Source organism: Eublepharis macularius, chromosome 9 (assembly GCF_028583425.1).
Source record: "Eublepharis macularius isolate TG4126 chromosome 9, MPM_Emac_v1.0, whole genome shotgun sequence".
NCBI classification, from domain to species: Eukaryota; Metazoa; Chordata; class Lepidosauria; order Squamata; family Eublepharidae; genus Eublepharis; species Eublepharis macularius.
Genome location: NC_072798.1, coordinates 104,695,781 through 104,719,506, shown reverse-complemented (window position 1 = coordinate 104,719,506; position 23,726 = coordinate 104,695,781). Strand labels below are relative to the sequence as shown.

At 46.5% G+C, this 23,726-nt stretch overlaps 1 protein-coding gene across 1 annotated transcript in view; it reads right to left on the bottom strand.

The window, feature by feature from the left end:
• FRMD4A (FERM domain containing 4A) overlaps nucleotides 1-22,863 on the bottom strand; it is a 222,605-nt gene extending 199,742 nt beyond the window's left edge. The window contains exon 1 of the mRNA XM_054988128.1: nucleotides 22,798-22,863. Within this exon, the coding sequence (XP_054844103.1) occupies nucleotides 22,798-22,863 (66 nt within the window). The remainder of the gene's footprint in view (nucleotides 1-22,797) is intronic.
• Between the last annotated feature and the right edge of the window lie 863 nt (nucleotides 22,864-23,726).

The following is a 23,726-nucleotide window of genomic DNA, read 5'->3' as shown; positions in this document are numbered from 1 at the left end:
TGGTACGGTTTGGCTAAATTAGAATTTTCTCTATATGCCAGTTTTAAAACACTGGCGTTTTTTTCCAACTAGAGAGATCAACTTTTTGTAGTACTAGTTAGGTTCATATTTTGTTTAGAACAGAGATGGCCAGCCTTGTTTTTTCAAGCAATTTTTATTTTGTCTCTGGTGTCCATACCAAAAATTAATCAAGGTGTAGAAAAATATGTTAGCACTTCATTTCCTTTCTGGATTTTGTAGGAGTACCTCAATTAGGCCCCAGTATAGGTGCTTAAAATTTGGCCAGGGACCCTGATGGCGTTTTGCCATCTTCTGGGCATGGAGCAGGGGTCACTGGGGGTGTGGGGAGGTAGTTGTGAATTTCATGCATTGTGCAGGGGGTTGGACTAGATGGCCCCGGAGGTACCTATGATTCCTGTTCCGGCACCAATCCATAATATCATCTTGTAAGTTATAAAATCAAATTTTACTTTATTTCTAAAATGACAAGAACAGATCATACTGTGGTAACATCAGAAAGTCAGACCACAGTTCCAGTAAAATATACGCCCCCTTTCAAGCTCAGGCCTTGCTTAGTCGTTAGAGAACAGTCCCCCCGTCCCGCCCCAGATCTTGGCCATCCCTCTTTTAAAACAACAGAGGAGCAGATATGTCACCTTATTGCTATACACAAAGGCAGAAAACTAATCATTTTGTAAGAGCTTAAATTGAATCCCAAAGATCAAACAAAAGGTGGGGAGAATGACTCCCCCCCCCACTTTGGTAGCCATTCAAAATGTTGGTCCCCCTCCCCTCCACTATTCAACAGATTTCTGTTAGCAATCTTCCATAGAAATGAACTTGACACAAACTACTACAAAGAGATGGTACACTCAAATAGATTTCCTCTAGATTTCCTGAAGGTCTATGACAAGCAAAGTCAAGAGCTGCAATTACATTTTAAAAGCGTCTCGCAGTATCATGCACGGCAAATCAAACCTTGTCAGGGGCTGAGACAGTAACACCTCACAGGGATTCAGCGTGACAAGAATTAGAGCTCAGAAAAAATTCAATAGCCAAACAACACAGAGAGACATCATTTTCCTCTGGTATCTTCTCACATATTAACTTCACGATTGATTTTTTAAAAGTCTCCGTTTCCAAAAAAAACGCCACCACAGATGTCATCATCTTTATCATGAAATATTTCATTGTAATGCGAAATAGAAAACCCAAGACATTGAAAGTTTGTATAGGGCAAGTCACAACTCAGGCAATCCATTTGTCTCTTCGGCCGCCAGCCTCCGACTCTCCCTCCCCCTCATTCTGTTTCAAGTCCAGTCGAGAAATGCTTGGCTCTCTTCATCACAAGCTGTCGAAGCAATGCTTGGAAAAGCTCCTGAGCCTTGCCTACTGAGGGAAGTATGGAGGAGAAACCACTTCCTGGCTAATGTATCACTGCGGCTGTTGGGTGCATTTGAAAATTAATCAATTTACAACAAAAAGCCGACAGAATGTTGCCCGTCACTCTTCTGTCTCCGAATACACCACGCTGAGGGCGAGGGACATGTGAAGGGATGGGACTGATCTGTAACCACCTCTGCTGAAATCGCCCCAAGGTGGCGATCAACACCACCCTGGACCTGTAAGAAAGGCCACGAAAGCCAAGCACTGATGCAACCCCTCCTGCCGCCCCTCGCGATCTGCCCAGGCTCACAGAATCAGCATTGCTGTCAGATGACCATCAAACCTCTGCTTAAAAACCTCCAAAGAAGGAGAGCCCACCACCTCCCGAGGAAGCCTGTTCCACTGAGGGACCGCTCTAACTGTCAGGAAGTTCTTCCTAATGTTTAGCCAAAACCTCTTTTGATTTAATTTCAAGCTGTAGGTTCTGGTCCGACCTTCTGGTGCAACGGAAAACAACTTTGCACCATCCTCTATAAGGCAGCTCTTCAAGTTCTTGAAGAGGGTTATCCTATCACCTCTCAGTCGTCTCCTCTCCAGGCTAAACATTCCGAGCTCCTTCAACCTTTCCTCATAGGACTTGGTCTCCAGACCCTTCACCATCTTTGTTGCCCTCCTCTGGACACCTTCCAGCTTGTCTATATCCTTCTTAAATTGTGGTGTTCAAAACTGTACACAGTATTCCAAATGAGGTCTAACCAGAGCAGAGTAGAGCGATACCATCACTTCTCATGATCTGGACACTCTGCTTCTGTTGAGACAGCCCAAAATTGCATTTGCCTTTTTAGCTACCACATCACACTGCTGTGTAATACTTCATGGAGATGAGCGAACTGCAGGGGGAAAGGAGGAGCAGGAAGTTCTGCTTTTAACAAACTGAGTTTGCACCCAACCGTATATGATTACAGCCAGCAGGAAAATCCCAAGGACGGCTCCATCATATTATCCTCAGTGCCCTGAAGACCTATTGCCGTCTGTCTCTAACCTTGGATTAGGATATAGTTACTGCCAGGGCTTTTTTTCTGGGAAAAGAGGTGGTGGAACTCAGTGGGTTACCCTTGGAGAAAATGGTCACATGGCTGGTGGCCCCGCCCCCTGATCTCCAGACAGAGGGGAGTTTAGATTGCCCTCTACGCTGCCGAGTGGCGCGGAGGGCAATCTCAACTCCCCTCTGTCTGGAGATCAGGGGGCGGGGCCACCGGCCATGTGACCATTTTCAAGAGGTTCCGGAACTCTGTTCCCCCGCGTTCCCCCTGAAAAAAAGCCCTGGTTACTGCTATACCCCCCCCCCAAACTATCCTCTCCGAAACCTGCTCACTAGCGCACCCACCATGCATCTCTGCCCTCCAGGAAGGCGAGGCAGAGCCCTTCTTTGTGAAGCCCATGTGTGCATAGAACGAACATCCGGGGAAGAGGGGCTGTAGCCCTGCCTAGACCTGGAATGCTCTGACATTACTAAAATGGCTGGTCTTGAGATTTATTTAAAGAGGAATGCATAAATCTGTCTCAGCTGTGCCAAATTTCTAGTTTCCAACATGAAAAAGGAATAGTAACAGCTTCACAAATCACAAAGCAGGAAGGCATTAACATACAGCATACATTAGCAAAATGGCTATTGAAAGGAAGTAATATAAATTAGCTCAAGAGGCAGCTAGATGGTTCTTCTAAATACCGAGGTTAACATTCTTCTTAGTAACCATGAATACCCTGCTCTTACTCCTAAGCCATTCCCCCCCGCCCCCGCCTGCTCCATCCCGGTGGCTGTTCCACAGCCCTAGATATTAAAGTCTACTCCCGTGTAATGGCTTTGCTGTTTACCTATGATGGAAAAGTGAAGGGATGCAAAACAATAATGTTTCTTCTTTTTAAAAAACATCAAAAAGCAGGGAAGCATCTGCCACAAATTGTAGTCCAGTTTGTAAGCACAAATGAAACACTTCAAATGTTTCCAAGCTCATATTGGAATTGATTTTAGAGGATTACATTTTTTCCTGTTTTTTTTTTAAAAAAAAAAAGTCCTCTAAAAACAACAAACTATCAAACAGGAAACAGCAGGATTATCGAGGCTAAACTAGGTGGGATTAATCTAGACAGGTATGGTAGAGAGTGCCGTCAAGTTGCAGCTGACTTATGGTGAACCCTGCTAGGGTTTTCAAGGCAAGAGACTAACAGAGGTAGTTTGCCATTGCCTGCCTTTGCAACCCTGGCCTTCATTGGAAGTCTCCTCTGGTCTTCACTGGAGGTTGCCCATCCAATTACTAACCAAGGTTGACTCTACTTAGCTTCTGAGATCTGACAAGATCAAGCTTGCTTGGGCTATCCAGTGAAGACAATCTAGACAAACAGGCATCAGTACTGCTTTGTTGAGGGTGTTAATATAAGACACTAGAGGAGGGGGGTACTAACAGGATGGTAGCCCTACTGTCAGTCCCTGGCACTTAGATCCCCAAGTTCTCCCCAGTTAACACACAGGTGTTCCAGTTGAAGAAGCTTTATTAGAGATCCATTCAGTACAAGGTACTCAGACAGAGCAATTGGCAGAAGTGACGTTAAGTGGGGCTTGCAAGGTTAGTTACAGGGAATATTCCCGCCTTTGGGAAAAGGACCATTAATAAAGGGGGGAGGTTTGGGGTGAGACATTGTTTTAGACTGGACAGTGAGAAAGTCGAATTTATCTTTGGTTCTCAAGAATGATACATTTCAAGCCAGTTTCAGCTGGCAGTCAAGAGCACTGGCTCAGTGGAGCGCAAAAGAGAAAGTAAACGTTTGTGAGATAACCTACTGGCATTACAGCAATAAAGAACTTCCCATACCCTCAGAGACCAGAGTCAGAGACAACATACATTCATGGCAGATATGCAGGAGGCATATATGATACCTACAATCTCATTAGATTTATGCTGCTCTTTACCTCTTTTCCTGGGCCGGACAGTGCCTATCACTATAGCCCCATGTACACTATTGGTATGGAACACACTGTGGCCCATCAGCCACAGTGTGTTTTAGTGCAATAACAATATAATGTTCAAGTTATTCAGAGAGGATAACGATGGCATATTATGATTGTTTTTTATCTTATTATTCTCTAAGTGAGGTGCACACCTCTTCCAAGGAGATGTGAAGAGCTGCTCTGGAACCTGAGAGCTTCTCTTCGAGTGCTTCTGCTTTGTCTCTGTCTCATTTAAGGAGTCGGATTAGCACAATAAAGGATACTGATTGCAATCTAGCTCCCTGGAAGCATGTTTACAACCCTATCTCGAGACTTCCAACTTGTGATTGGCATATCTCTTAGGAATGACACTACCAACACAGGGCTTAGACATCATCTTAAACCTTTCCAGGGCAGGTCTGTATATCTCATTGACTTCAACAGGAAATCCCAAGGAGTGAAACATGCTTGCTTTTAGTTTGGTGGTGCCTATTAGTATTCCTCATGTGTCCCTTTCCTATGCAACCAACATGGCAACCACAACTGAAAGAAATGGTAAAAGAGGCAGTTATAGCCTGTGAATGGATGATGCTTTTCAGAGATTTGTAGGCCATGACGTAGAACCACCACTGCTGGAGTTTCCCATGATGCTTGAAGCTACTCTGAGAAGCAGAACCCCTCCCCACCAAAAGGACCAGAGCTGTTGTAAAAGAAGGGCACACATTCCTCTAACAAATCCAATTAGATCATGTCTTAATATGCGCAAGTCCATGAGCAGTCTTAGGAGATCGTGAGCTACTAATACATTCCATTTGTAATACTGAAGGAATCCTCCAGACTCAATTTGAGCACAAGCAGTACAGGAGAAACCAAATCTTCAAAATAAGAGAGTTCCACTCCCTGCTCTGTGAAGAACTTCCTTTCACTCATCTGGAATCTACTGTCAATCAGTTTCACAGGTGAGATGGAGGACAGAAGTTTCTATCTTTACATCAAACAATATTTTGTAGACTTTTATCACGTCTTTCCTGAGACACATAAACTTTAAAAAACAAACAAATCCTGAGCTCTTCACCCTTGCCTCAAAGGTGAGGCGTTCCAACCCTGTGATCATTTTGGTTGAACTTTTCTAAAAGTCAGGATGACACTGGGAAGGGGCTGTGGCTTCGTGACAGAGCCTCTGCTTTGCTTGCAGAAGGTTCATGGTTCAATCCCCGGCATCTCCAGTTAAAAGGACTGAGAAGTGACGTGAACAACCCCAGCCTGAGACCCTGGAGAGCGGCTGCCAGTCCGAGCAGACAATACTGACCCTGGCAGACTAATGGTCCAATTCAGGGCTTTTTTTCAGGGGGAAGGCGGGGGAACAGAGTTCCGGAACCTCTTGAAAATGGTCACATGGCCGGTGGCCCCGCCCCTGATCCCCAGACAGAGGGGAGTTGAGATGGCCCTCCGCGCCGCTGAGCGGCGCGTAGGGCAATCTCAACTCCCCTCTGCCTGGAGATCAGGGGGCGGGGCCACCAGCCATGTGACCATTTTCGCCGAGGGCAACCCACTGAGTTCCACCACCTCTTTTCCCAGAAAAAAAGCCCTGGTCTGACTCAGTATAAGGCAGATTCATGTGTTTGGGGGTGTGATGCTCAGGGCATGGATGCTGTTTGATGGAGAGACAGCTAGACAACTGGAGGGGTAGAGATTAGATAATTTGTTTGTGCCCTGCTGGTTTGAAAGACTCTTTGTGAGGAACAGGTCAAGGGGAAAGCAGTTGAGGGGAGAGTGACAGCATGTCCCGTTCCTCGCAATGAGGTAATGCAAGTGATACTTATTTTTAAACATGACCCAGTTCTGAGCCAACAGTCAGCTTCTCTGTCCAAGCAATTAGGGAACGCTGGTATCTTTCGAGCCACAAAAGAATCCTGACATGCCACACCGTAGCAGGCACAGCAAGGAGGAAAACGCCCCCCCCATACTTCCTGCAGGAGGCAGGGGAGGCGGGAAGGGTGGTATGTGTCTCTGTACTAACACTTTGCTTTCTAGGCACTAACATGACAATGCTCCCTATGGAGAGCAAAAAGAACATATCCTTGGAGTACAAGGAAGGTTTCGGAGAACAGAAAAGAGCAACAAACACATTCAGGCGCCAGACTTTCCAAAGTCTCCTTCACAGGCAGCTGCCAGGAGTAGATATTCCTCTCACAACAAGGCCAAAAGGATGGACAGACCACAGGGCGCCATTTTAAATTTCAGGGAGGAGAGAAGCAACGAAGCTGAGAGGGCCATTCTTGAAGACACTGACGGGCACGTTGCAAAATAAATAAAGGTCCAATAAGCATAGGCTGGCCTTCCTTGTACTCCAAGGATATGTTCTCTTTGCTCTCCATAGGGAGCATTGTCATAGGCTGCAGATCGAGGTGATTCACCAGTTCCCATAGCTGGGGAGGGAGTCTGCACTACACCTTCAGACTCAGCGGTCCACGCCTTACAGAGCGCTGCATTTGCCATCAATGCAAACAGATGCCTGCCTGCTGTATGCTTTGTCTGCCACTCCACCAAACGCACACAAATAATAATGTGTGAGAGAACTAACATTCAATATATAACTCACAGCTTCCTCATCCTCCAGTCTCTGCTTCGAGGTGGGAAACGCCTACCAAGCACGCCCCTCCTGGATCCTTGCTCCCTTTTTTGGAACATGCCACACTGGGGAACAGCGCTCAGAAGTGCCACTGGTGGCATGTCAAAGAGCCACACTGAGTATCACTGTTCTACACCAGCAGTCTTTAACCCGTGGGTGGGGAGCTTCTGGAATGCTGTGGAATCTCACCCACTGGCTACAAGTCCCTGCCGAACCAATCTTGCTGCCCTTTGGCAGGGCCTATTGCGTGCATAGAAAGGGTGCCACCTTCTTGCCTTTCTTTCCAGTCAGGATGAGAGACCAGCAGGGCAATACGGTGAGGTTACTCAGTGGTGGAGAAGATTCTATCAAGGGTGAGATTTTTGGCTTGTTCCTCGTGGTTGCACACGTCCGGGGGCTCAGCTTGTGTTTCCTGCCCCCAGCTCTCTTACTCCACTACCGATAGTCCTGAACTCAACATGGATGAGATCGTAACTATGGCTCCCCCTTCCTGTCAGCTGACTTTGATGTCATGTCATTGCAATTCAGTGAGTCTTGGCCTAGACAGGTTGAAGACCACCGTAAACCACTTTTAAACCTATTTACTTGTCATGGCCCCCAATCACAGAAGAATGAGAAGAATGATTGTTATAGGACTAAGGCCTCTTGCCAAAGAATTCGCTGCATGAAACTAAATTACTTAGGGTTCTTTGGTAGAAGAACGAACATTAACCTGATTTCAAATGTACTTAACTTTAGAACAGATGTGCCTTGAAAAGTCCATTTCAACCCATCACGTATCTGTATTAAAACACAGAAACTGCACTGGCATGTGTCTGTGAAGGAGTGGAGAACAGATTCAGAACCACAGCTGAAGGCAATTTAATTAGGTGTTTGTCAATAAAAGAAAATCCTGCTATTCTCATCCGAGAAGTGCGAATGAAAGTTATAACAGGAATTCTTCCAGCAAGGCAAACTATCTCACATTAGGCACATTAGCCTGAAAAACTGATGTCCTGTGCTGGCTAAAGTTAATTCCGTATGCCTTTCTGCAGAACTGCGTCCCCGCTATAACGTATCATTCTACATCTATTAATTGCAGACCTAGAGTGATACACTGCTAAATGTAGCAAAATGTTATTTCTACTCTCATAGGTACCCACCGATCTACCTCCCTTGTTTTATTTCTCATCTTCACATATTTTACAAACTGTTGGCAAAAGAGCCAGAATGAGTCAATTGGTCAAAATAAAAATGAAGATTATAGAAAGGTTTAATACTGCAACATTCATAAATTAGTCACTGCTCAAAAAATGTCAATATTGTAGCTACAAGAACAGGACAGCAGTCATATTTGCCACAAATGCAGCTGTGTTAAAACCAGGGTTTTTGGCAGCAAACCTAAATATAAAGGATAGACATACGTCCTTAACTGTTTGTGGTCATCATGATACGGGCACAGTTTCCCAACACAGGCATTTAATAATGCACGCCCTATGGTTCACATGTTACATAGCAAATGTGTTTGAGTGTGTGAGTTCCAGTTGGACGGACCTTCATTCCTGAACAATCATTTCCAAACACCTTGTGAACTGTAGCCTTCGTTCCTTTCTTCAATGCCCACAGAATTATTCAAAAAGGCCTTTTTGAATAACTGTAGGAAAGGGATCCCAAATGTTTCGCTAATAAGTTAGAAACCATAGATTTCACCATTTTGTTGCCTTACATATTATCTGTTGCTTTAAATATGTACTCCCTTACACTACCTGCGCTTTATGTTGCTCAGTGTAAGTCCTAGAATTGATTATGTTCTGTTCAGCAATTCCTCAACCCCATACTGGATCCTTGCTAATACTTTATCTTTGTAAACGTATATTCATTTACCCCATGACATTGTTTATGGAAATGTTTTTGACACTGTATGGAAATGCCTGCCTTTGTCCTTGCCACTAATTGTACTAATCTCACACTATGTAATCCGCCTTGAGTCTCAGTGAGAAAGGCGGAATATAAATAACGTTAAATAAATAAATAAATTGTACTGATCGCTAGAGGATCATGGGGACCTGGGCTTTTTTTCAGCAGGAACGCGGTGGAACAGAGTTCCAGCACCTCTTAAAAATGGTCACATGGCCGGTGGCCCCGCCCCCTGGTCTCCAGACAGAGGGGAGTTTAGATTGCCCTCCGCGCCGCTTGGCAGCGTGGAGGGCAATCTCAACTCCCCTCTGTCTGGAGATCAGGGGGCGGGGCCACCAGCCATGTGACTATTTTCACCGAGGGCAATTTAAACTTTAAAAAACTCCCCCCTTGTTCCAGCTGACCCAAAGTGACGTCATTGTGCGGACTTGAGTTCTACCACCTCTTTTCCCAGAAAAAAGCCCTGATGGGGACTGATGTAGTGACTGGCTGCTGCTGTCACAAACACCGTGATAAAGTAGGGGACAGGGCATTTGGAGATCTTTCTTGCCGCGGAGGACTGCGGGTTCTTCCAGGCTGACCACTCCCAACACCATTTTTAAACAAGACTCTTCTCACCCATGTCAACAAAGCAGTTCAGGAGAAGAAGGTGCACAGACTTGAAAAAGACAATGCCCACTGTCAGACACGTCATGCTTGTTTTTCTGCATGGAAATGGGTCAAGAATACCTACAGAGAGCAAATGGTTTGCAACCACTGCTTAGTATTTTGGCTTCCCCGAGTTCAAAAACAGAGACAGCGCAGCACCACAACATTCTCCAACGGGCTGTTCCTTTTAAATGTTCCCTTTCTCTTTCATGTTTTTCCCTCATGCAAGGTCAATCGTAGACCAGTTGGCATGTTCCTCTGGGATATTATTAGTCCCTCCCTCCCTAATCCCTTCTCCTCCCAAGTTCTTTTCCCACCAGCAGTTTAAGCTAGGAAATCTGGATGAATCAAGTTAACCCTGATGGGTTTCATTAGTTTTGAGCGGCACATTTCTTTGCTGTGGCACTCATTTCCCTGGAGCTGTCTGACCGACATGACCTTTGTGCACACATAGATTCCTTGCCTGGCTTGTCACCAGGACCAACATTCTCTGCCCTGTTTTTCCTCCGCACTTATATCTGGCTGGTCCACAACTCTGAGCTTTTCTCCCTTTGCAGTTGCATTGAAAAACATTTCTCTATAAGCTCCTCTCAGTTATTTCTGCTGGTCAAACCTAATTGCTTTAGTGTTTTGCAGGGCTGGATCGAGGGGGGCGGGGGGGGGGGTAGTCTGCCCCCGGCGCCCCCAGGGAGGGGGCGCCGGGAGCAGCTGCCAGAGGGCGCAGGCAGCCTCGCAGCCCCCCCATGCTGCCTTTCGCCTGCCCCGCAGGACAGGGGGTGGCCGACTTGCCCCCTGCGCTGCTTTTGCCTGCCCTGCAGGGCAGGGGGTGCGCGGCAAACCGGCCGCCCCCTGTCCTGTGGGGCAGGTAAAAGCAGCGCGGAGGGCTGGGAAGCCGCCCGCACCATTCGTCGGGAGGCGAATGGCGCGGGCGGCTTCCCAGCCCCGCAAGCTGCCTCCGTTACACCCTGCGTGATGACGTCACCTGAGTGGCGCAGGCAACCCTAGATCCGGCGCTGGCGTTTTGTTTTGTTTTTAAAATCCACCTTATTTGCTGGTCTCAATTAGCCGGGGCTTTTTTGAAGTTTTATGCAATATCAAAAGAGAATGCATCCGTGGCTATTAGTCCCTACTCAATACTTTTCATGATTAGTAGCTACGAGCTGCAACATGACATACAAGTTTGGCTGACGGAGGGATAGAGCGCGAGATAGCTCCCTGCCCATTCCTCTCAGCTCAAAAGACGTATTTGTAAAAAAAAAAAAAAAAGTTTCTAAAGCAACAGAAGTCTCCAAAAACAAACTTCATTCATACAAGGAAAATAATTTTGGAAAAGACTGACCTCCTGAAATTTGGAGAGGTGAGGACGTGACAGTATAGCACACGGAAACCCAAAGCCGCGTTATTACAGTGACTTCCTTTTAGACACACGTAGAAATCTTGTTTGCCTCCCTCATTTTCATTCCCTGTCTTTGAAAGGAAACCCCAATTTGAATTTTCCAGGCTGACCGAGCATGCTTGAGCCTCAGCAGTTTGACTAGCCTTTCACAAAATGTTAATTTGTTAAAAATTGGCAGTGATTTCCGACACCCTGCAAAAAAGATGACAGGATGTCAGGCGAAAAGATGTACCTGGTTGTCAGCCCAGCTACAAATTGCAACCCTGAATGGAAACCACACGTGGGAGAAGAATGAAAAACTGTATGTAAATATGTTTAAAAAAAAAACTGTATGTAAATTGTATTTATTGCATTTAAGACTTATTAATTGCATTTGTTGCACTCAGCACTTTGCACATAGAGAGAGAAACTTATACTGTAGAGATATTAGCGTTGGATAGTTTTTCATCCACCCCCAAGTGTGGTTTCCATTCAGGGTTGTAGATTCCCCTTGGGGACGCCTCTTTTGGATTTGTGCCAGCTCCAAGTTGCAGCAAGAAAAAAACAGCGAAAAGGTATTGCACGTGACATCCCTTCTGGCTAGAATCTGGAAGTGATGTCACTGCATCATGCGATGCTCTAGGATTTCCTCCAATCTCTATATGGTGAAAACCATAGAGATTAAGAAAACTCCTAGAACACTGTATGACTTAATGCTCTGCCATCCATTTCTCCCCTGCTACTCCATTGGCCTTCAGAAGGGGAGGTTTGCCCACTTACAGCAGGAAAATGACTACCTTAGTTATGAGGTAACCTTTGGTATAAGTAAGAACTGGGTTTGATTTACAACAAAGCACATCTTAGTTTTCAGTAACTTGCTCAGTGTGCTTAATACCAGCAACCTAAATCCCATCTAGGTGTATTCGCGGCTGAAAGAAAAGCTTGTTTATACCACCTAGTATTCCTGGCAAGTTAGTCTTATACATTCAAAGCAGCAAGTGGCTTTAAACACGTACTGCACCTTTTCTGATGTGAACTGCCTACATTTTGCCATAGACAAGGAGTCATATAAGCAATGCAAGAGAGGGCGGTTCCCTGAACCAAAAGAGGCGAAAAGAGCTGAAAACCGCAAGGAACCTATAAGATCAACTGAATGACTCAATTAGTACAACTAATTAACTAACTCAGTTAGTACAGCTAACTAAAGTTGTACTAATGGAGTCATTCAGTTGATCTTACAGGTTCATAGACGAGGAGTCAGCATGCACAGGCTTCCCCCCCCCCCCCAAGCTGGTTTGCACCTAATACTCATGAGAATAAATCCTGGGTCTCACGGTAGTAGGGAACATTCAAGCAAAGGCAAAAAAGTGCACGAAGACCGCTGTAACAAACAGCAGTGGGGCTGGTTTGGAAGTGCCCATCCCACGTCTACTGCAATAATATCTTTCTTCTCTATAGGAAAAAAATGCTTTCTTCCATGAAGGTTTTGTTCCACGGTCCCTCAAACTGGAGCAGGTTTGGGGGGGGGGGGGAGTGTTTCTGCATGACATCATTCATCTTCTGGGTGTTTTCCCCAACTCAGTTCTGCAGTTTCCCAAAACTTGGTGGCCATGTGGACAGGAAGGTATGGATTCCCTTTCCCATTCCCCCTTGTGCCTGTTTGTCTCTCTACAGGAGACATCTGACATGTGAAGAACACATGTCCGGAGAGGCAATGTTAGCCAGGAAGAGCAGTTTAAAAAGACAGGGCAAAGGCTTTGCTATACACTGGAGTTGTGTGACAGGCCTGTGAAATGCCAGAAGGGAAACTTCAGTCCCTTATAACCTCTCCAGGTCCAAGCCCAGTTCCGGAAGGCAGCTCCAGCCCATTTCCATCCCTCGCTGCCCTCCAGTTGCGACTGGAAAGGTGAAATTGATAGAGCCTTCCAGGAGGTAAAGATGAAACTAACAAACCCTCTGAGGAGCGATCTCTGCCGGCTCTGTTTTTTTAAACGACACTTCTTGGATAACACAGTGTCTCCCTACACTTGATGAACATGCGCCGAGGCATCTCCTGTAGAGAGACTCTGTAACTCCTAGCCCCAGTGAACGTTTCTCATTTTTAAAAAATCAGTAGTTATTATATTGTTGAAATGGTGCAGTGAAATACATACTATTCATTTAAGAGAATCCCTAGCGAAAAGCCCAGCATCAGCAAAGGGGGGGAAATGGCAGGCTTCATGGAAAAATGAAGAAATTATCCCCAGTGTGGAGGCACCGTTGCCACTGTGAGTGCCGCTGGATTCTGCAGTGTGAAATGATCCCTGGGTGGAAGCATAGATGGGCTCTGAAACAAGTGAGCCACATGCTTGCTCTCACACACACGGAATAATGCACATTTGATCCACTTTCAATGCACTTTAGCGTTCGTTTGCAAAGTGGATTTTCCCATTCCCCCAGTAAAATACAGTTGCAAAGTGGATTGAAAATGGACTGAAAGTGCATTATTCAGTGTGCGTGAATGCAGGCTTTATTTGTAATGGGAAACCCACCGGAGGATGCTTATAGGCAAAAATGTTTTAATTTTTTTAAGGCTAAGATCAAAGATGCGCATAAACAGGAATAAATATTGTTTGCTGTCATGGAAAATACGAAGCCTCCGTGGTGTATAATGCCATAGAGTTCACCCTCCAAAGTAGCCATTTTCTCCAGGGGAATTAATTTCTGTTGCCTGGAGATGAGTCATAATTCTGGGAGATCTCCAGCCACCTCCTGGAGGCTGGCAACTCTAATGGTTGCCAGGTCTCCCCTGGCGAAAAGCTCAGCAGTGGAAAAAGGGGGAAATGGCAGGCTTAAGAAAAAAGCACAGAGAATAACCCCATGTGAAGGCACTGTGCCAGGTCCCCATTGGCAACTAGCAGAAGTTGGGTGTGTGTGCAGAAGATACATACCTGCGTGCAGGGCTTTTTCCCCCTGCACACAGGTATTTTCAGCGTTCCCGCTGAAAAAAAGCTCTGCCTGTGTGCATGCACAAAAGCCTGCCCGCCTGCCCATACCCTCAGTCAATTACATCACTTCTTCCACGATCTGAAAGTGACGTTATCCGGCCAGGGCCAATTCTGTATGCCAGAAGTGATGTCATTGACAGGAGATGTGGGCACACACATGCCCATTTATTTATGTCATTTATAGTCCGCCTTTCTCACTGAGACTCAAGGCGGATTACATAGTGTAAAATTAGTACAATCAGTATCAGGATATTTCCACACAGTGTCAAGGACATTTCCATAAACAATGTCATAGGATTTTACAAAGATACAACATTAGCAAGGATCCAATACAAGGTTGAAGAATTGCTGACACAGAACATAATCAGTTCTAGGACTGACATGAGATAACATGAAGCACAGGTAGTACATATTCAAAGCAACCGATAATATGCAAGGTAACATAGTGGTGAAGTCTATGGTCCCTAACTCGTTAGCGAAGCATCTGAGACCCCCTCCCCACAATACTTCCCTCCTATCTGCGTAAAAAGCCTTTTTGGGCTACTAGTGATGGCTGTTAAAATAATATATAGTAAAACAAAACAATGCATTACTTCTCACCCTAATATCTGAATTGGGCCTTACTCAAAACCAAGTGAAATTTGTTTCTATGATTCAGATACTTTTATAACCTGCCTCCCCTCTAAGGTCGCCAGATTGAAGAAAAAAATAAACCGGCCACCAGAGTTCCTCCTGGGCCTGGAGCAATGATGTCACTTCTGGAGTGACATCATCGCTGGCCACTCCCCTGGCGCTCAGGAGGCTGGGCAGGCGAGCAGAACCGCCACTTCCCGGGTGCAGCGAAGGAGACTTGCCTGGCTGGGCCAGGGGCTCCTTCCGTGCTCAGGTGGGCAAGCGTGCCCGCTGCTTCCACGGGTGGGCTGGAAGCAGGGGGAGGGGGAGGCAGCGCAGGAGGCTGGGTGGGCGGGCTGTCCACTCCCCTGGGGACTCAGAGGCTGGAAGCAGGGGGAAGAGGGAGGAGATGAAGCAGGCACAGGGAAGGCCTGCTGGAAGTACTAACAGATCGTGGAAGACAGCAGCCAGCCACTGAGCCTCCCCACACTCAAAAATACCGAACATTTATATGTCCGGTATTTTAACCACATTTCCCCTGGATAGTCCTGGAAAAAAACAGACTATCCCGGGGGAAACGGACACATGACAACCCTAACCGCCCCCCCCCCATTAATTTGTGCCATTACATATATTCAAAAATGGCTGAGGCGTTCACCTCTTACCAGTAGCTGTTTGTTGTAAACTGCATGTGTGAAGCTTTTAAAATTCTTCTTTCAAATGGGGATTTAATGCTTGTAAATTAAAGTGTTAATTCTCCTACCTGAAGCCAGATAACAAGAACCAACATCTGTAGCACAGACAAAGACAACACAATAAAATACTTGCTCCCCAGTTTATAAAAATGACATGAAAAGAAATGAAACTTCACTGCATAAGCATTAGATTAGAAGAATCATTAACGGGAAGTGAGCTGGCTGCTAAGCGAACTTTTCACAGACAAAAAGCTAGAGTTAATGGCAGGAAAGAAACTACAAAATAAACGTAATGCAAAAATCGAGACCGATGTAGGGAAATTATTTGAATATATCAATCCCACCCACCCTGAGTTAAGATGTTCACTGTCTGGAAAGGATAAACTGAATGCAAACACTTTCTTAACAAAACATACTCTTATAAACTAAGAACGTTTCAAACAAAAGGTAAAAGAATAGACGCGGGGGAAAGCTTTTTAAAAAAGGGAAAAAAGAGAAAAATAGGCAGTGCCTACTGCTCAAAAGAAAATGCAAGAACAAAAAAAACCCCAAACCTTGGTGCAGAAAACAAACCAGCAGATGCTGAGACAGACACCCTAGGAAGAAAGTGAGCGTGAAGGCCACACTGGCAGACAGAGGTGCAGGTCTGGGCAGCCCCTCCTTGCTTTATTTATTTTGCGTCTGTTACAAAACGTCCCCAGGATCATCTTGGAAGTGGCGCCATTACATAAAGTTCAATGATACCTGAGCAAAAGGCCCTGCAAACTGGAATTGGAATAGACAGGAGAGGGTGGAGTTTAGGGAAGAGGGGAAGCTCAGAAAGGATATGATGCCATATAGGGCCCGCCTTCCAAACCTGCCATTTCCTCTAGGGGATCTGATCTCAGTAGCCTGTAGGTCAGTTGTAATATTCAGAGAACTCCAGGTCCCACCTGGAAGTTGGCAACTCTAATTGTTTAATTCATGGGCCCTTTGGGAGGAGGCTTGGGGGAAGTGTAGTGGGGGAAGGAGCATCTTATCAACTAATAGTCAAGTCACCCTGGTCTCTGGGTACATAAATCCGGAGATTGGAGTCATGAACAGCATGATCCTACAAATGTGAAAAATGCCCCAGCTTTGCAGAAAATCCTGAAATCTAAAAAGAAAAAGAAAAAAGGGGTGGGGGTGGGGGTGTAAAAAAACAAAACGATAAAAAGAGTGCCTGTAGCTTTAACTAGATGCCCTCCGTGACTGTTGCTAAGCAACCATAACAGTTTAGACAGTATTCCAGGCTTGGTTTCTGTCAATAAAAGGCAGGGGGAGGTGGCAGGGCCCTTTCCAGGGTTGTTTTGGCCTTTGAGGGAGGACTCACTGGAGTCAGGCCCAGAAGCAACCACTGGTTGACTTGATACCACATGATTTGCATGGCTCATCAGGCCTGGCTGCTTGCTACTGTTCAACAGTAGCCACCCCACACTTGGCAGTTTTTCATATATTGTACTTTGCCTCTAAACAGGGCCTAGTAATACCTGCATGCAAAGGATGGCAAAACATTTGTGCATGCCTGACAGTGGTCTATTTAAGGAAAAAAGGCTTGGTGCGTTTTTTTTGTTACAGAATTTCCTGCATCTCTCAGCCTTATATTACAAATTTGCACAATTAGCACTCACAAATTCCAAACGGCTTGGTGGCACAAGGGTGTTTATTTTATTTATTTATTTGATTTGATTTATACCCTGCCCTCCCCACAGATGGGCTTTGCAAGATGATAACATTTATTCATTATCTGGACTAGCATTAGTTCATTATTTGAACATTGTTAGGAAGGATACATTATTACCTATGTTTGTCCTGCTTCCCGAACAAAACGCCTTTCCATTTTCCAATATAATCTTCCATATAAACTCCAAAATGTGCTAACATTTAACAACACACTCTCTTCCAGCTGATCTCTTGTACTCAAACAGGAGAATGTCCCAAAATGCTACCCAAGTATGATTTTTCATGAAGAATTCTGGAGTACGCTATCAACAGCCTGCTCAGATGAAGCTCTACGTGTGTGAAACTCATGCGTGTAGAAAAGCGGCCTTGCACCCAAACCACCCACGTGGCACATCTGTCCACTTCCAGGCCCACTAGCATGTTTGCACAGAGCCCTTTACTACACACCACGTATTTATTCACTTACAACCTGCCTCTCTCTCCCATGGGGGCCTGAAGCAGCTCACATCATTCTCCTCTCCTCCATTTTATCCTCACAACAACCCTGTGAGGTAGCTTAGGCTGAGAGTGCGACTGGCCCGAGTTCACTCAGCAAGCTTCCCTGGCAACAGTGCTCCTTGTAAACAGCCTCAGAGCCCCCCTTTTCTTGTGGCCATCAGTGTGGGGTGTGCCAAGAAGCTGACTTGTCCCAGACTGTTTCTTAGTTCAGTTCAGGTTTTGGATCTGATAAGATGTCATCATCATGACTTCACAGTTTCTGAACTGGGTTTGAATTAAGCAGGTGCAACGAGGTCGTAGCTTCAAGGTCCTGCACCTACACTGCATCATTCTAGCAAAGGACCTTGGGCGAGAGCACGTGCGTTGTGCTTGGTCGGCTGATTAAGGTCAGGCTAGTTGCACCAGATTGGGATAAACAAGTGTCCTCATTCTAGCTTGCACCCCACTCCCCCGGACTCCTTTTGGACTCTGTATGGTTGCTGGAGGATTTTGGCTTTCTGCTTTTGTGCTCTGGACCTGCTTAACTGGATTGGTGCCAACCCATGATTTGTCTCTCCGGGTTTTGGAGACTTTGGAACTCTGTATGGACTTTTTGGGGTCTACCTTGAAAGGTAACCTCAGACTGGGAGACTGTTTAAGTGTGCGAGGGTAGACTAGCTAGTTCTGTCATCTTCCTCTCTCTGCATAATTCTGAGTCTGTGTTTGTTTGCACTTCTGTTAATAAACTCTGTGGAGTATAACTGGGTGCGTTCTTTGGGAATTTGCACGCTTCTATCTCAATCCAGTACTTTGACCCATTTTGGTCCCAGCTCCCCAAATAGTTGTTTAGAGGACCTCAATCTGCAAAGTGGCCAGCCTTGCAGGGTCAACTTCCTGTTTAAAATCTGGTTGGGCTGTGAACTTGCCTCTTTGTTCCACAGCTGAAGGTTTAGTCAAGAGGGGGGGGGGGCAGCTCATTACCCGGAAGTGAGGACACCCTCCCAGTCTGGAGTGTTCTGCTCTGGACCTCCCACTCAGGGTGGGCTGTGGATTCAGCTCTCTGTGACAGTGTGAAATAGATCCAGAGGCTTCATCGGACGGGAGTCCCCAAACATTTTCAGCTTGCAGGTACCGTTGGAATTCTGATACAGGGTGGTGGGGGCAACAAAAATTAACTGCTGCAGGGGGTGAGGCACAATCACAAAACGGCACTGCACGAGGCCAGTTCAGTCATGAAATGTCAGGGAGTGCATCAGTGCATCAGGCAGAAGCTCTGTCTAACAGGATGGCTTTTAAAATGAGCGTAGCGTTTAATAATATCTTCTTGCATACATACAGCTTATCTTCAGTCGTAAAGTGCTGTAGCAGCAGCTGGTGCTGAAGCAACTTCTTAAAAACCTGCACAGCCGGCCGGATCTCCAATCAGAAGCCCTGCTGGGCAGAAGCTGCCCCACCTGGCCCTGCCCGCTTTCTAAAGACACTTGGTGAGCAGGAGGAAAGGTGTTCAAAGGTACCAGGGCATCCAGAAGCCCCTTGGCGGGGACCCCTGGGAGAGGAGGACAGGTACAAATATGTGTATTTTATATGGCACTTACTCTTCAAAAAGCCTTGTATCATGCTCACACTTCTCATAACGAACTTGCAAGGTGGGCTGTTACTACTAGGAAAGCTAAGAGAGAGTGGCTTTCACACAACCGTGCAATAAATTCACAGCTGAAGTGCTGAGTTGGAGGCGTCCTGGTTCACCCTCTCGCCCAGTACGGCACACAGGTTCTCAGAAGAAGTCGCCAAAGGGTTAAACAAAAAGATTAGGAAACGGCTTTTTAAAAAAAAAACCAGCTGCCCAGAAACAGGAAATGAAACACGCAGCACTTAAGCTCCCCTCCCTCAACTGGGATTCCTGTGGGGAGTGGGCTGAATGTTTGTCTCATTCTAGCAAAAAAGGAAGATGAATGGGGGCCTTCTGAAAATGATTTCAATCGCAGGAAATGCATTTCAGGTCTGCTTTGTATTGTGCAGATGGCTGTACGGGGTTATTTCAAAAGCAAAAGGGGCAGCGAGAATACCATGGATGGGAAAAGGCAAGTAAACTTGCGAGGACAGCCCTAATGAGTCATTTTTGCTGTTCACAGTCTGTATGTAAAAGTAATTCTTTGAGTAGGTGGGTTTGCCTGAGGCTTCAAGCAGCATGATGGGTGGGTGGACGGACGGACGGACGGAGGAAACCTGGATGCAAATCCCCATCTGGCCAGGATGTTCAGTGAGGAAGCCTGGGCTAGCCAGCCACTCTTTCTCAGACGAACCTCCCTTTTCACAGCAGCTACACGGTGAGTCAACAGCTTCCCCTGGCTTCCTGCTACAACCCCAAAGTCTCTTTCCTGTTTAATCTTTAGGAGTCTAGATTCCATTCATGGACATGTGAAGTTAGTATTCTGCATCATTGCACACGGTCATTCTTATTTATTTATTTTATTTTATTTATAGTCTGCTCTCCCCGCAAGCAGGCTCAGAGCGAATTCACAATACATAAATACATATAATAAAACATATAATAAAACACTGGTAACAATCACATGATTAAAATACTGCACTAAAAGTGTCCCAGGGGGCTCCCGTTGCACCCCACATCTCAAAAACGTCCCCAAGGCCTTGCCTTGTAAAGGCTCCTGGATTTTACCTAATTTGTGATTTTCTTCCTGTCTGCATTTCTTTGACTCTCTTGACCCTCCCTTTCAATTTCCTTCTAACTAATCCCCTCATTTCCTCTTCTGAAATCCTGCCAGCTTATACTTTCTGGGCAGCTGTGCACATACCTGCATCTTGCATCTGATCGTGCCAGAGCTGGCCTGTCCACCAGGCAGATCCAAGTCATCGCCTAGGGCCGCAGGCGCCTGCACTGCCAGGTTGGGGAGACGTGGTGATGTAACAAGCAGAAGCCCTAAGGGCCGCTGCACTGCGGCAAGGCACTTGGTTGATTGGCGGGGACTTCCCCCATCACTAGGTCTGGGAGGCGTAGCATTGTGGTGAGCAGCAGCCCCAGAGGCAGCCATGCCGCAGCACCCGGGCAGTGGGTGGGGTCTCCCCCCCCCATTGTCCCAGGCTGGTGGTAGGATTGCAGGTTGTGCCTGGCAACTGATGGGTGGTTTGGGGGCGGAGACATGGGGGGGGGCTGCTACATCGTGTGTGCTGCTATGTCTCCTCTGGGGGGAACCTTGAAGTGAAGTAGGGCAGCCTAGCAGTGCACACCACACCGTTTTTTCAAAGTACAGCTGCCAACGGGAGGCCTCCTGCCATAGTGGGAAGCTGGGCATCCCTAATTGGTGGTGGGGGCACCATAGCAAACTGCAGCCCCAGTGAGCACAGCCTGAGTGGGGGCAGGTTCCCTGGAGCAGGGTGTGAGGAGAAAAGCCATTTGCCTAGGGCGTCAAAAATCCTCTGTTCAACCCTGAAACATGTTGAAACCGTATTTCGATTAGTAGCTTCCAGGGCTTTTTTTCAGGGGGAACGCAGGGGAACGGAGTTCCGGAACCTCTTGAAAATGGTCACATGGCTGGTGGCCCCGCCCCCTGATCTCCAGAAAGAGGGGAGTTGAGATTGCCCTCCGTGCCGCTGAGCGGTGCATAGGGCAATCTCAACTCCCCTCTGTCTGGAGATCAGGGGGCGGGGTCACCAGCCATGTGACCATTTTCTCCGAGGGCAACCCACTGAGTTCCACCACCTCTTTTCCCAGAAAAAAAAAGCCCTGGTAGCTTCAATTACACTTAAACCCTGCACTAGGTTCTAACCCTAATTCCAAATTTCCAAAATTCCATCTAATCCCAATTTGTGGTCGGGTATGAGTTGCTGTGGCTCACGAAAGCTCCTACCCTACCACAAATTTTGTTAGTCTTATAGGTGCTACTGGACTTGTGCTCTTTTCTACTGATTCAGACAGACTAATCCCAATTCCTAATCCTAATTCCAGAACCATCTGATCCACAGACACCCATTGGTTCTAGGACATAATCGCTTATAGTATCTAGAAATGTTTCTTTTGAGCAGCCTCAGCACACATGTACCTAGTTAGTGTGTACGTAGTTCAAGTTACCCCTTATTGCAAAACTTTCTCCTCTGGCTGCCTCCCTGATTTCTATCTCCATCTCAAGAATTCTCACCTCCAAGTTTTGGTCAAGGCCAATACTATGTTCTCAGGACCCTGTTGAGGCCTGGTATTTCTATGGCAGCAGTGATGTGCTTTGGGCCTTCTCTGCTATACTGAGCAAGACTGCCCACAATACATCCTTTGTACACAGCTTATATCCACGGATAATCTCTGATGCTCTTCATTTCACTAGGTTTCTGAACTTCCCATTCTGCCTGTGTCCTCCACCACCCAGCTCTCCATCTCAATATCTCTCAACAGTATATAAACATCTAGACGTTATTTCCCTCTCCAAACATCCCTTGTATATGCATTTTCCCCTCTAGCCCTTCTCACAGAAAACCAGCACGTGAAGCTAATAATAAAAAACATTTGATTTATATACTGCACTTCAGGACAACGTAATGTCCACCCAGAGTTGTTTACAAAGTGTGTTATTATTGTCCTCATGATAGTCATCTTGTGAGGTGGGTGGGGCTGAGAGAGCTCTGAGAGAACTGTGACTGACCCAAGGTCACCTAGCTGGCTTCAAGCGGAGGAGGGGGGAATCAAACCTGGTTCTCCAGATGAGAGTCCTGCGCTCTTAACCACTACACCAAACTGACTCTAGAACCCTTCTCCCACCTTCAGTCACAGCTCAGACATTAGATCTGCCCCTTTAATTGATAAAAATAGGTCTTAAACTCGTGTCATAGTCACATACCCCCTCGTAGCACAACCACTGTGCTATAAATTTGATGTGACACACAGCCAACTCATATGTAGGTCATTTCACCCACTCATAACAGCTCAGTCATCTCCAAGATGGTACACGGCAGCGACTCAACCCTGATGCTTTTCCGCACTGATGCTTCGAGACCCAGCCAGCCAGCCCAGGCCAGAGAAGCGGCAGAGGCATCAAGGGTGCTGACAGGGAACCAGCACATGTTGTGTGATGCCTCATCCTTGGCCCACAAAAGGAGGCTGTAGGCTTTTAATCAGAAAGACATCGGAAAGATATATACCAGCATAAAAACGAATGGCCAACCCCTTGGAGGAAGAGGGGAGGCACCCCCTTTTCTGCACAGTCCTCCGATTTCCTTTCTAAGTCTCCCGTCAACACACTGATCCATCTTTCCTGCTTAGCTTGTCAAAGGAGAGAGGATCAAAACCCACAAGGAAGCCGACTAATGGAGATTCCATTAATTAAATTAAAAACCTCTTCTGCCACACAGAGTAAAAAACATGGCACGCTCTCAAATCTGCAGAGGCAATTTATTACCTGCACGAGGAGCTCCAGCTTCCTGTCGTCCAGAAGGTGCACCTGACACCGGCGGCCTTCTGTCATCTAGAAAAAGGACGAGAAAGAGAGAGGGAGGGAGAGCGTTTCAGCGGATGTTTCATTCACAGGCTTGGCAAACACAGCAAGTTGCTGCTAACATGCAGAATCCTTCGCGGCTCTAAACACCATCGTAGCAAAAAAAAAAAAATCCCATTCACTGTTTAGCTTTCCTTGGTGCTGGCAAAAGGAAAAAGGACGGAAAGAGAAAACAGAGCTAACCCAATTACTCTCACAGCTGTGGATGAGCGACACAGGCCGCCACCGCTTTGACTCAGCAGTACCAACAGGGATTGCTCCCGCGTGAGAAGGGAGCAGAGGCTGCTGCACTGCCGAAGTGAGAATACAGGTGCCATTTTTGGTATGTGGTTCCCACTGTCTTTAAAGATTTATTAAGGGCAATTCCACAATGACTGAGAGCAGAACCACAAGTGACAAAAGGCACAGGTTGGACACTTGTCAGCTTCCCTCAAGTTTTGATGGGAAATGTAGGCGTCCTGGTCTTGCCGCTTGGCTCTCTGACTGCTGTCCAATGGACTTTTCAACTGTCACTTGTCCAACATTCCGCCAAGCTGCCTACATTTCCCATCAAAACTTGAGGGAAGCTGACAAGTGTCCAATCTGTGCCTTTTGTCACTTGTGGTTCTGCTCTGAGCTAGTCTTGGACTGCTTCTAGTGCAGGTGGGAAGATACAGGTGGACCCAGAGAGCAGGACCCACGCTTCTGTAGGTATCAAGCTCAGGAAGGCTGTCATATGGCCAGGGCTCAAATGCAGCGGAGGAGAACCTCAATACAAATAGCAACCCGTGCCTGAGCAACTGTATAGGCAAGCCTGACCACTTCTCTCCAACCAGCTCACTTCTGTGCTAGAC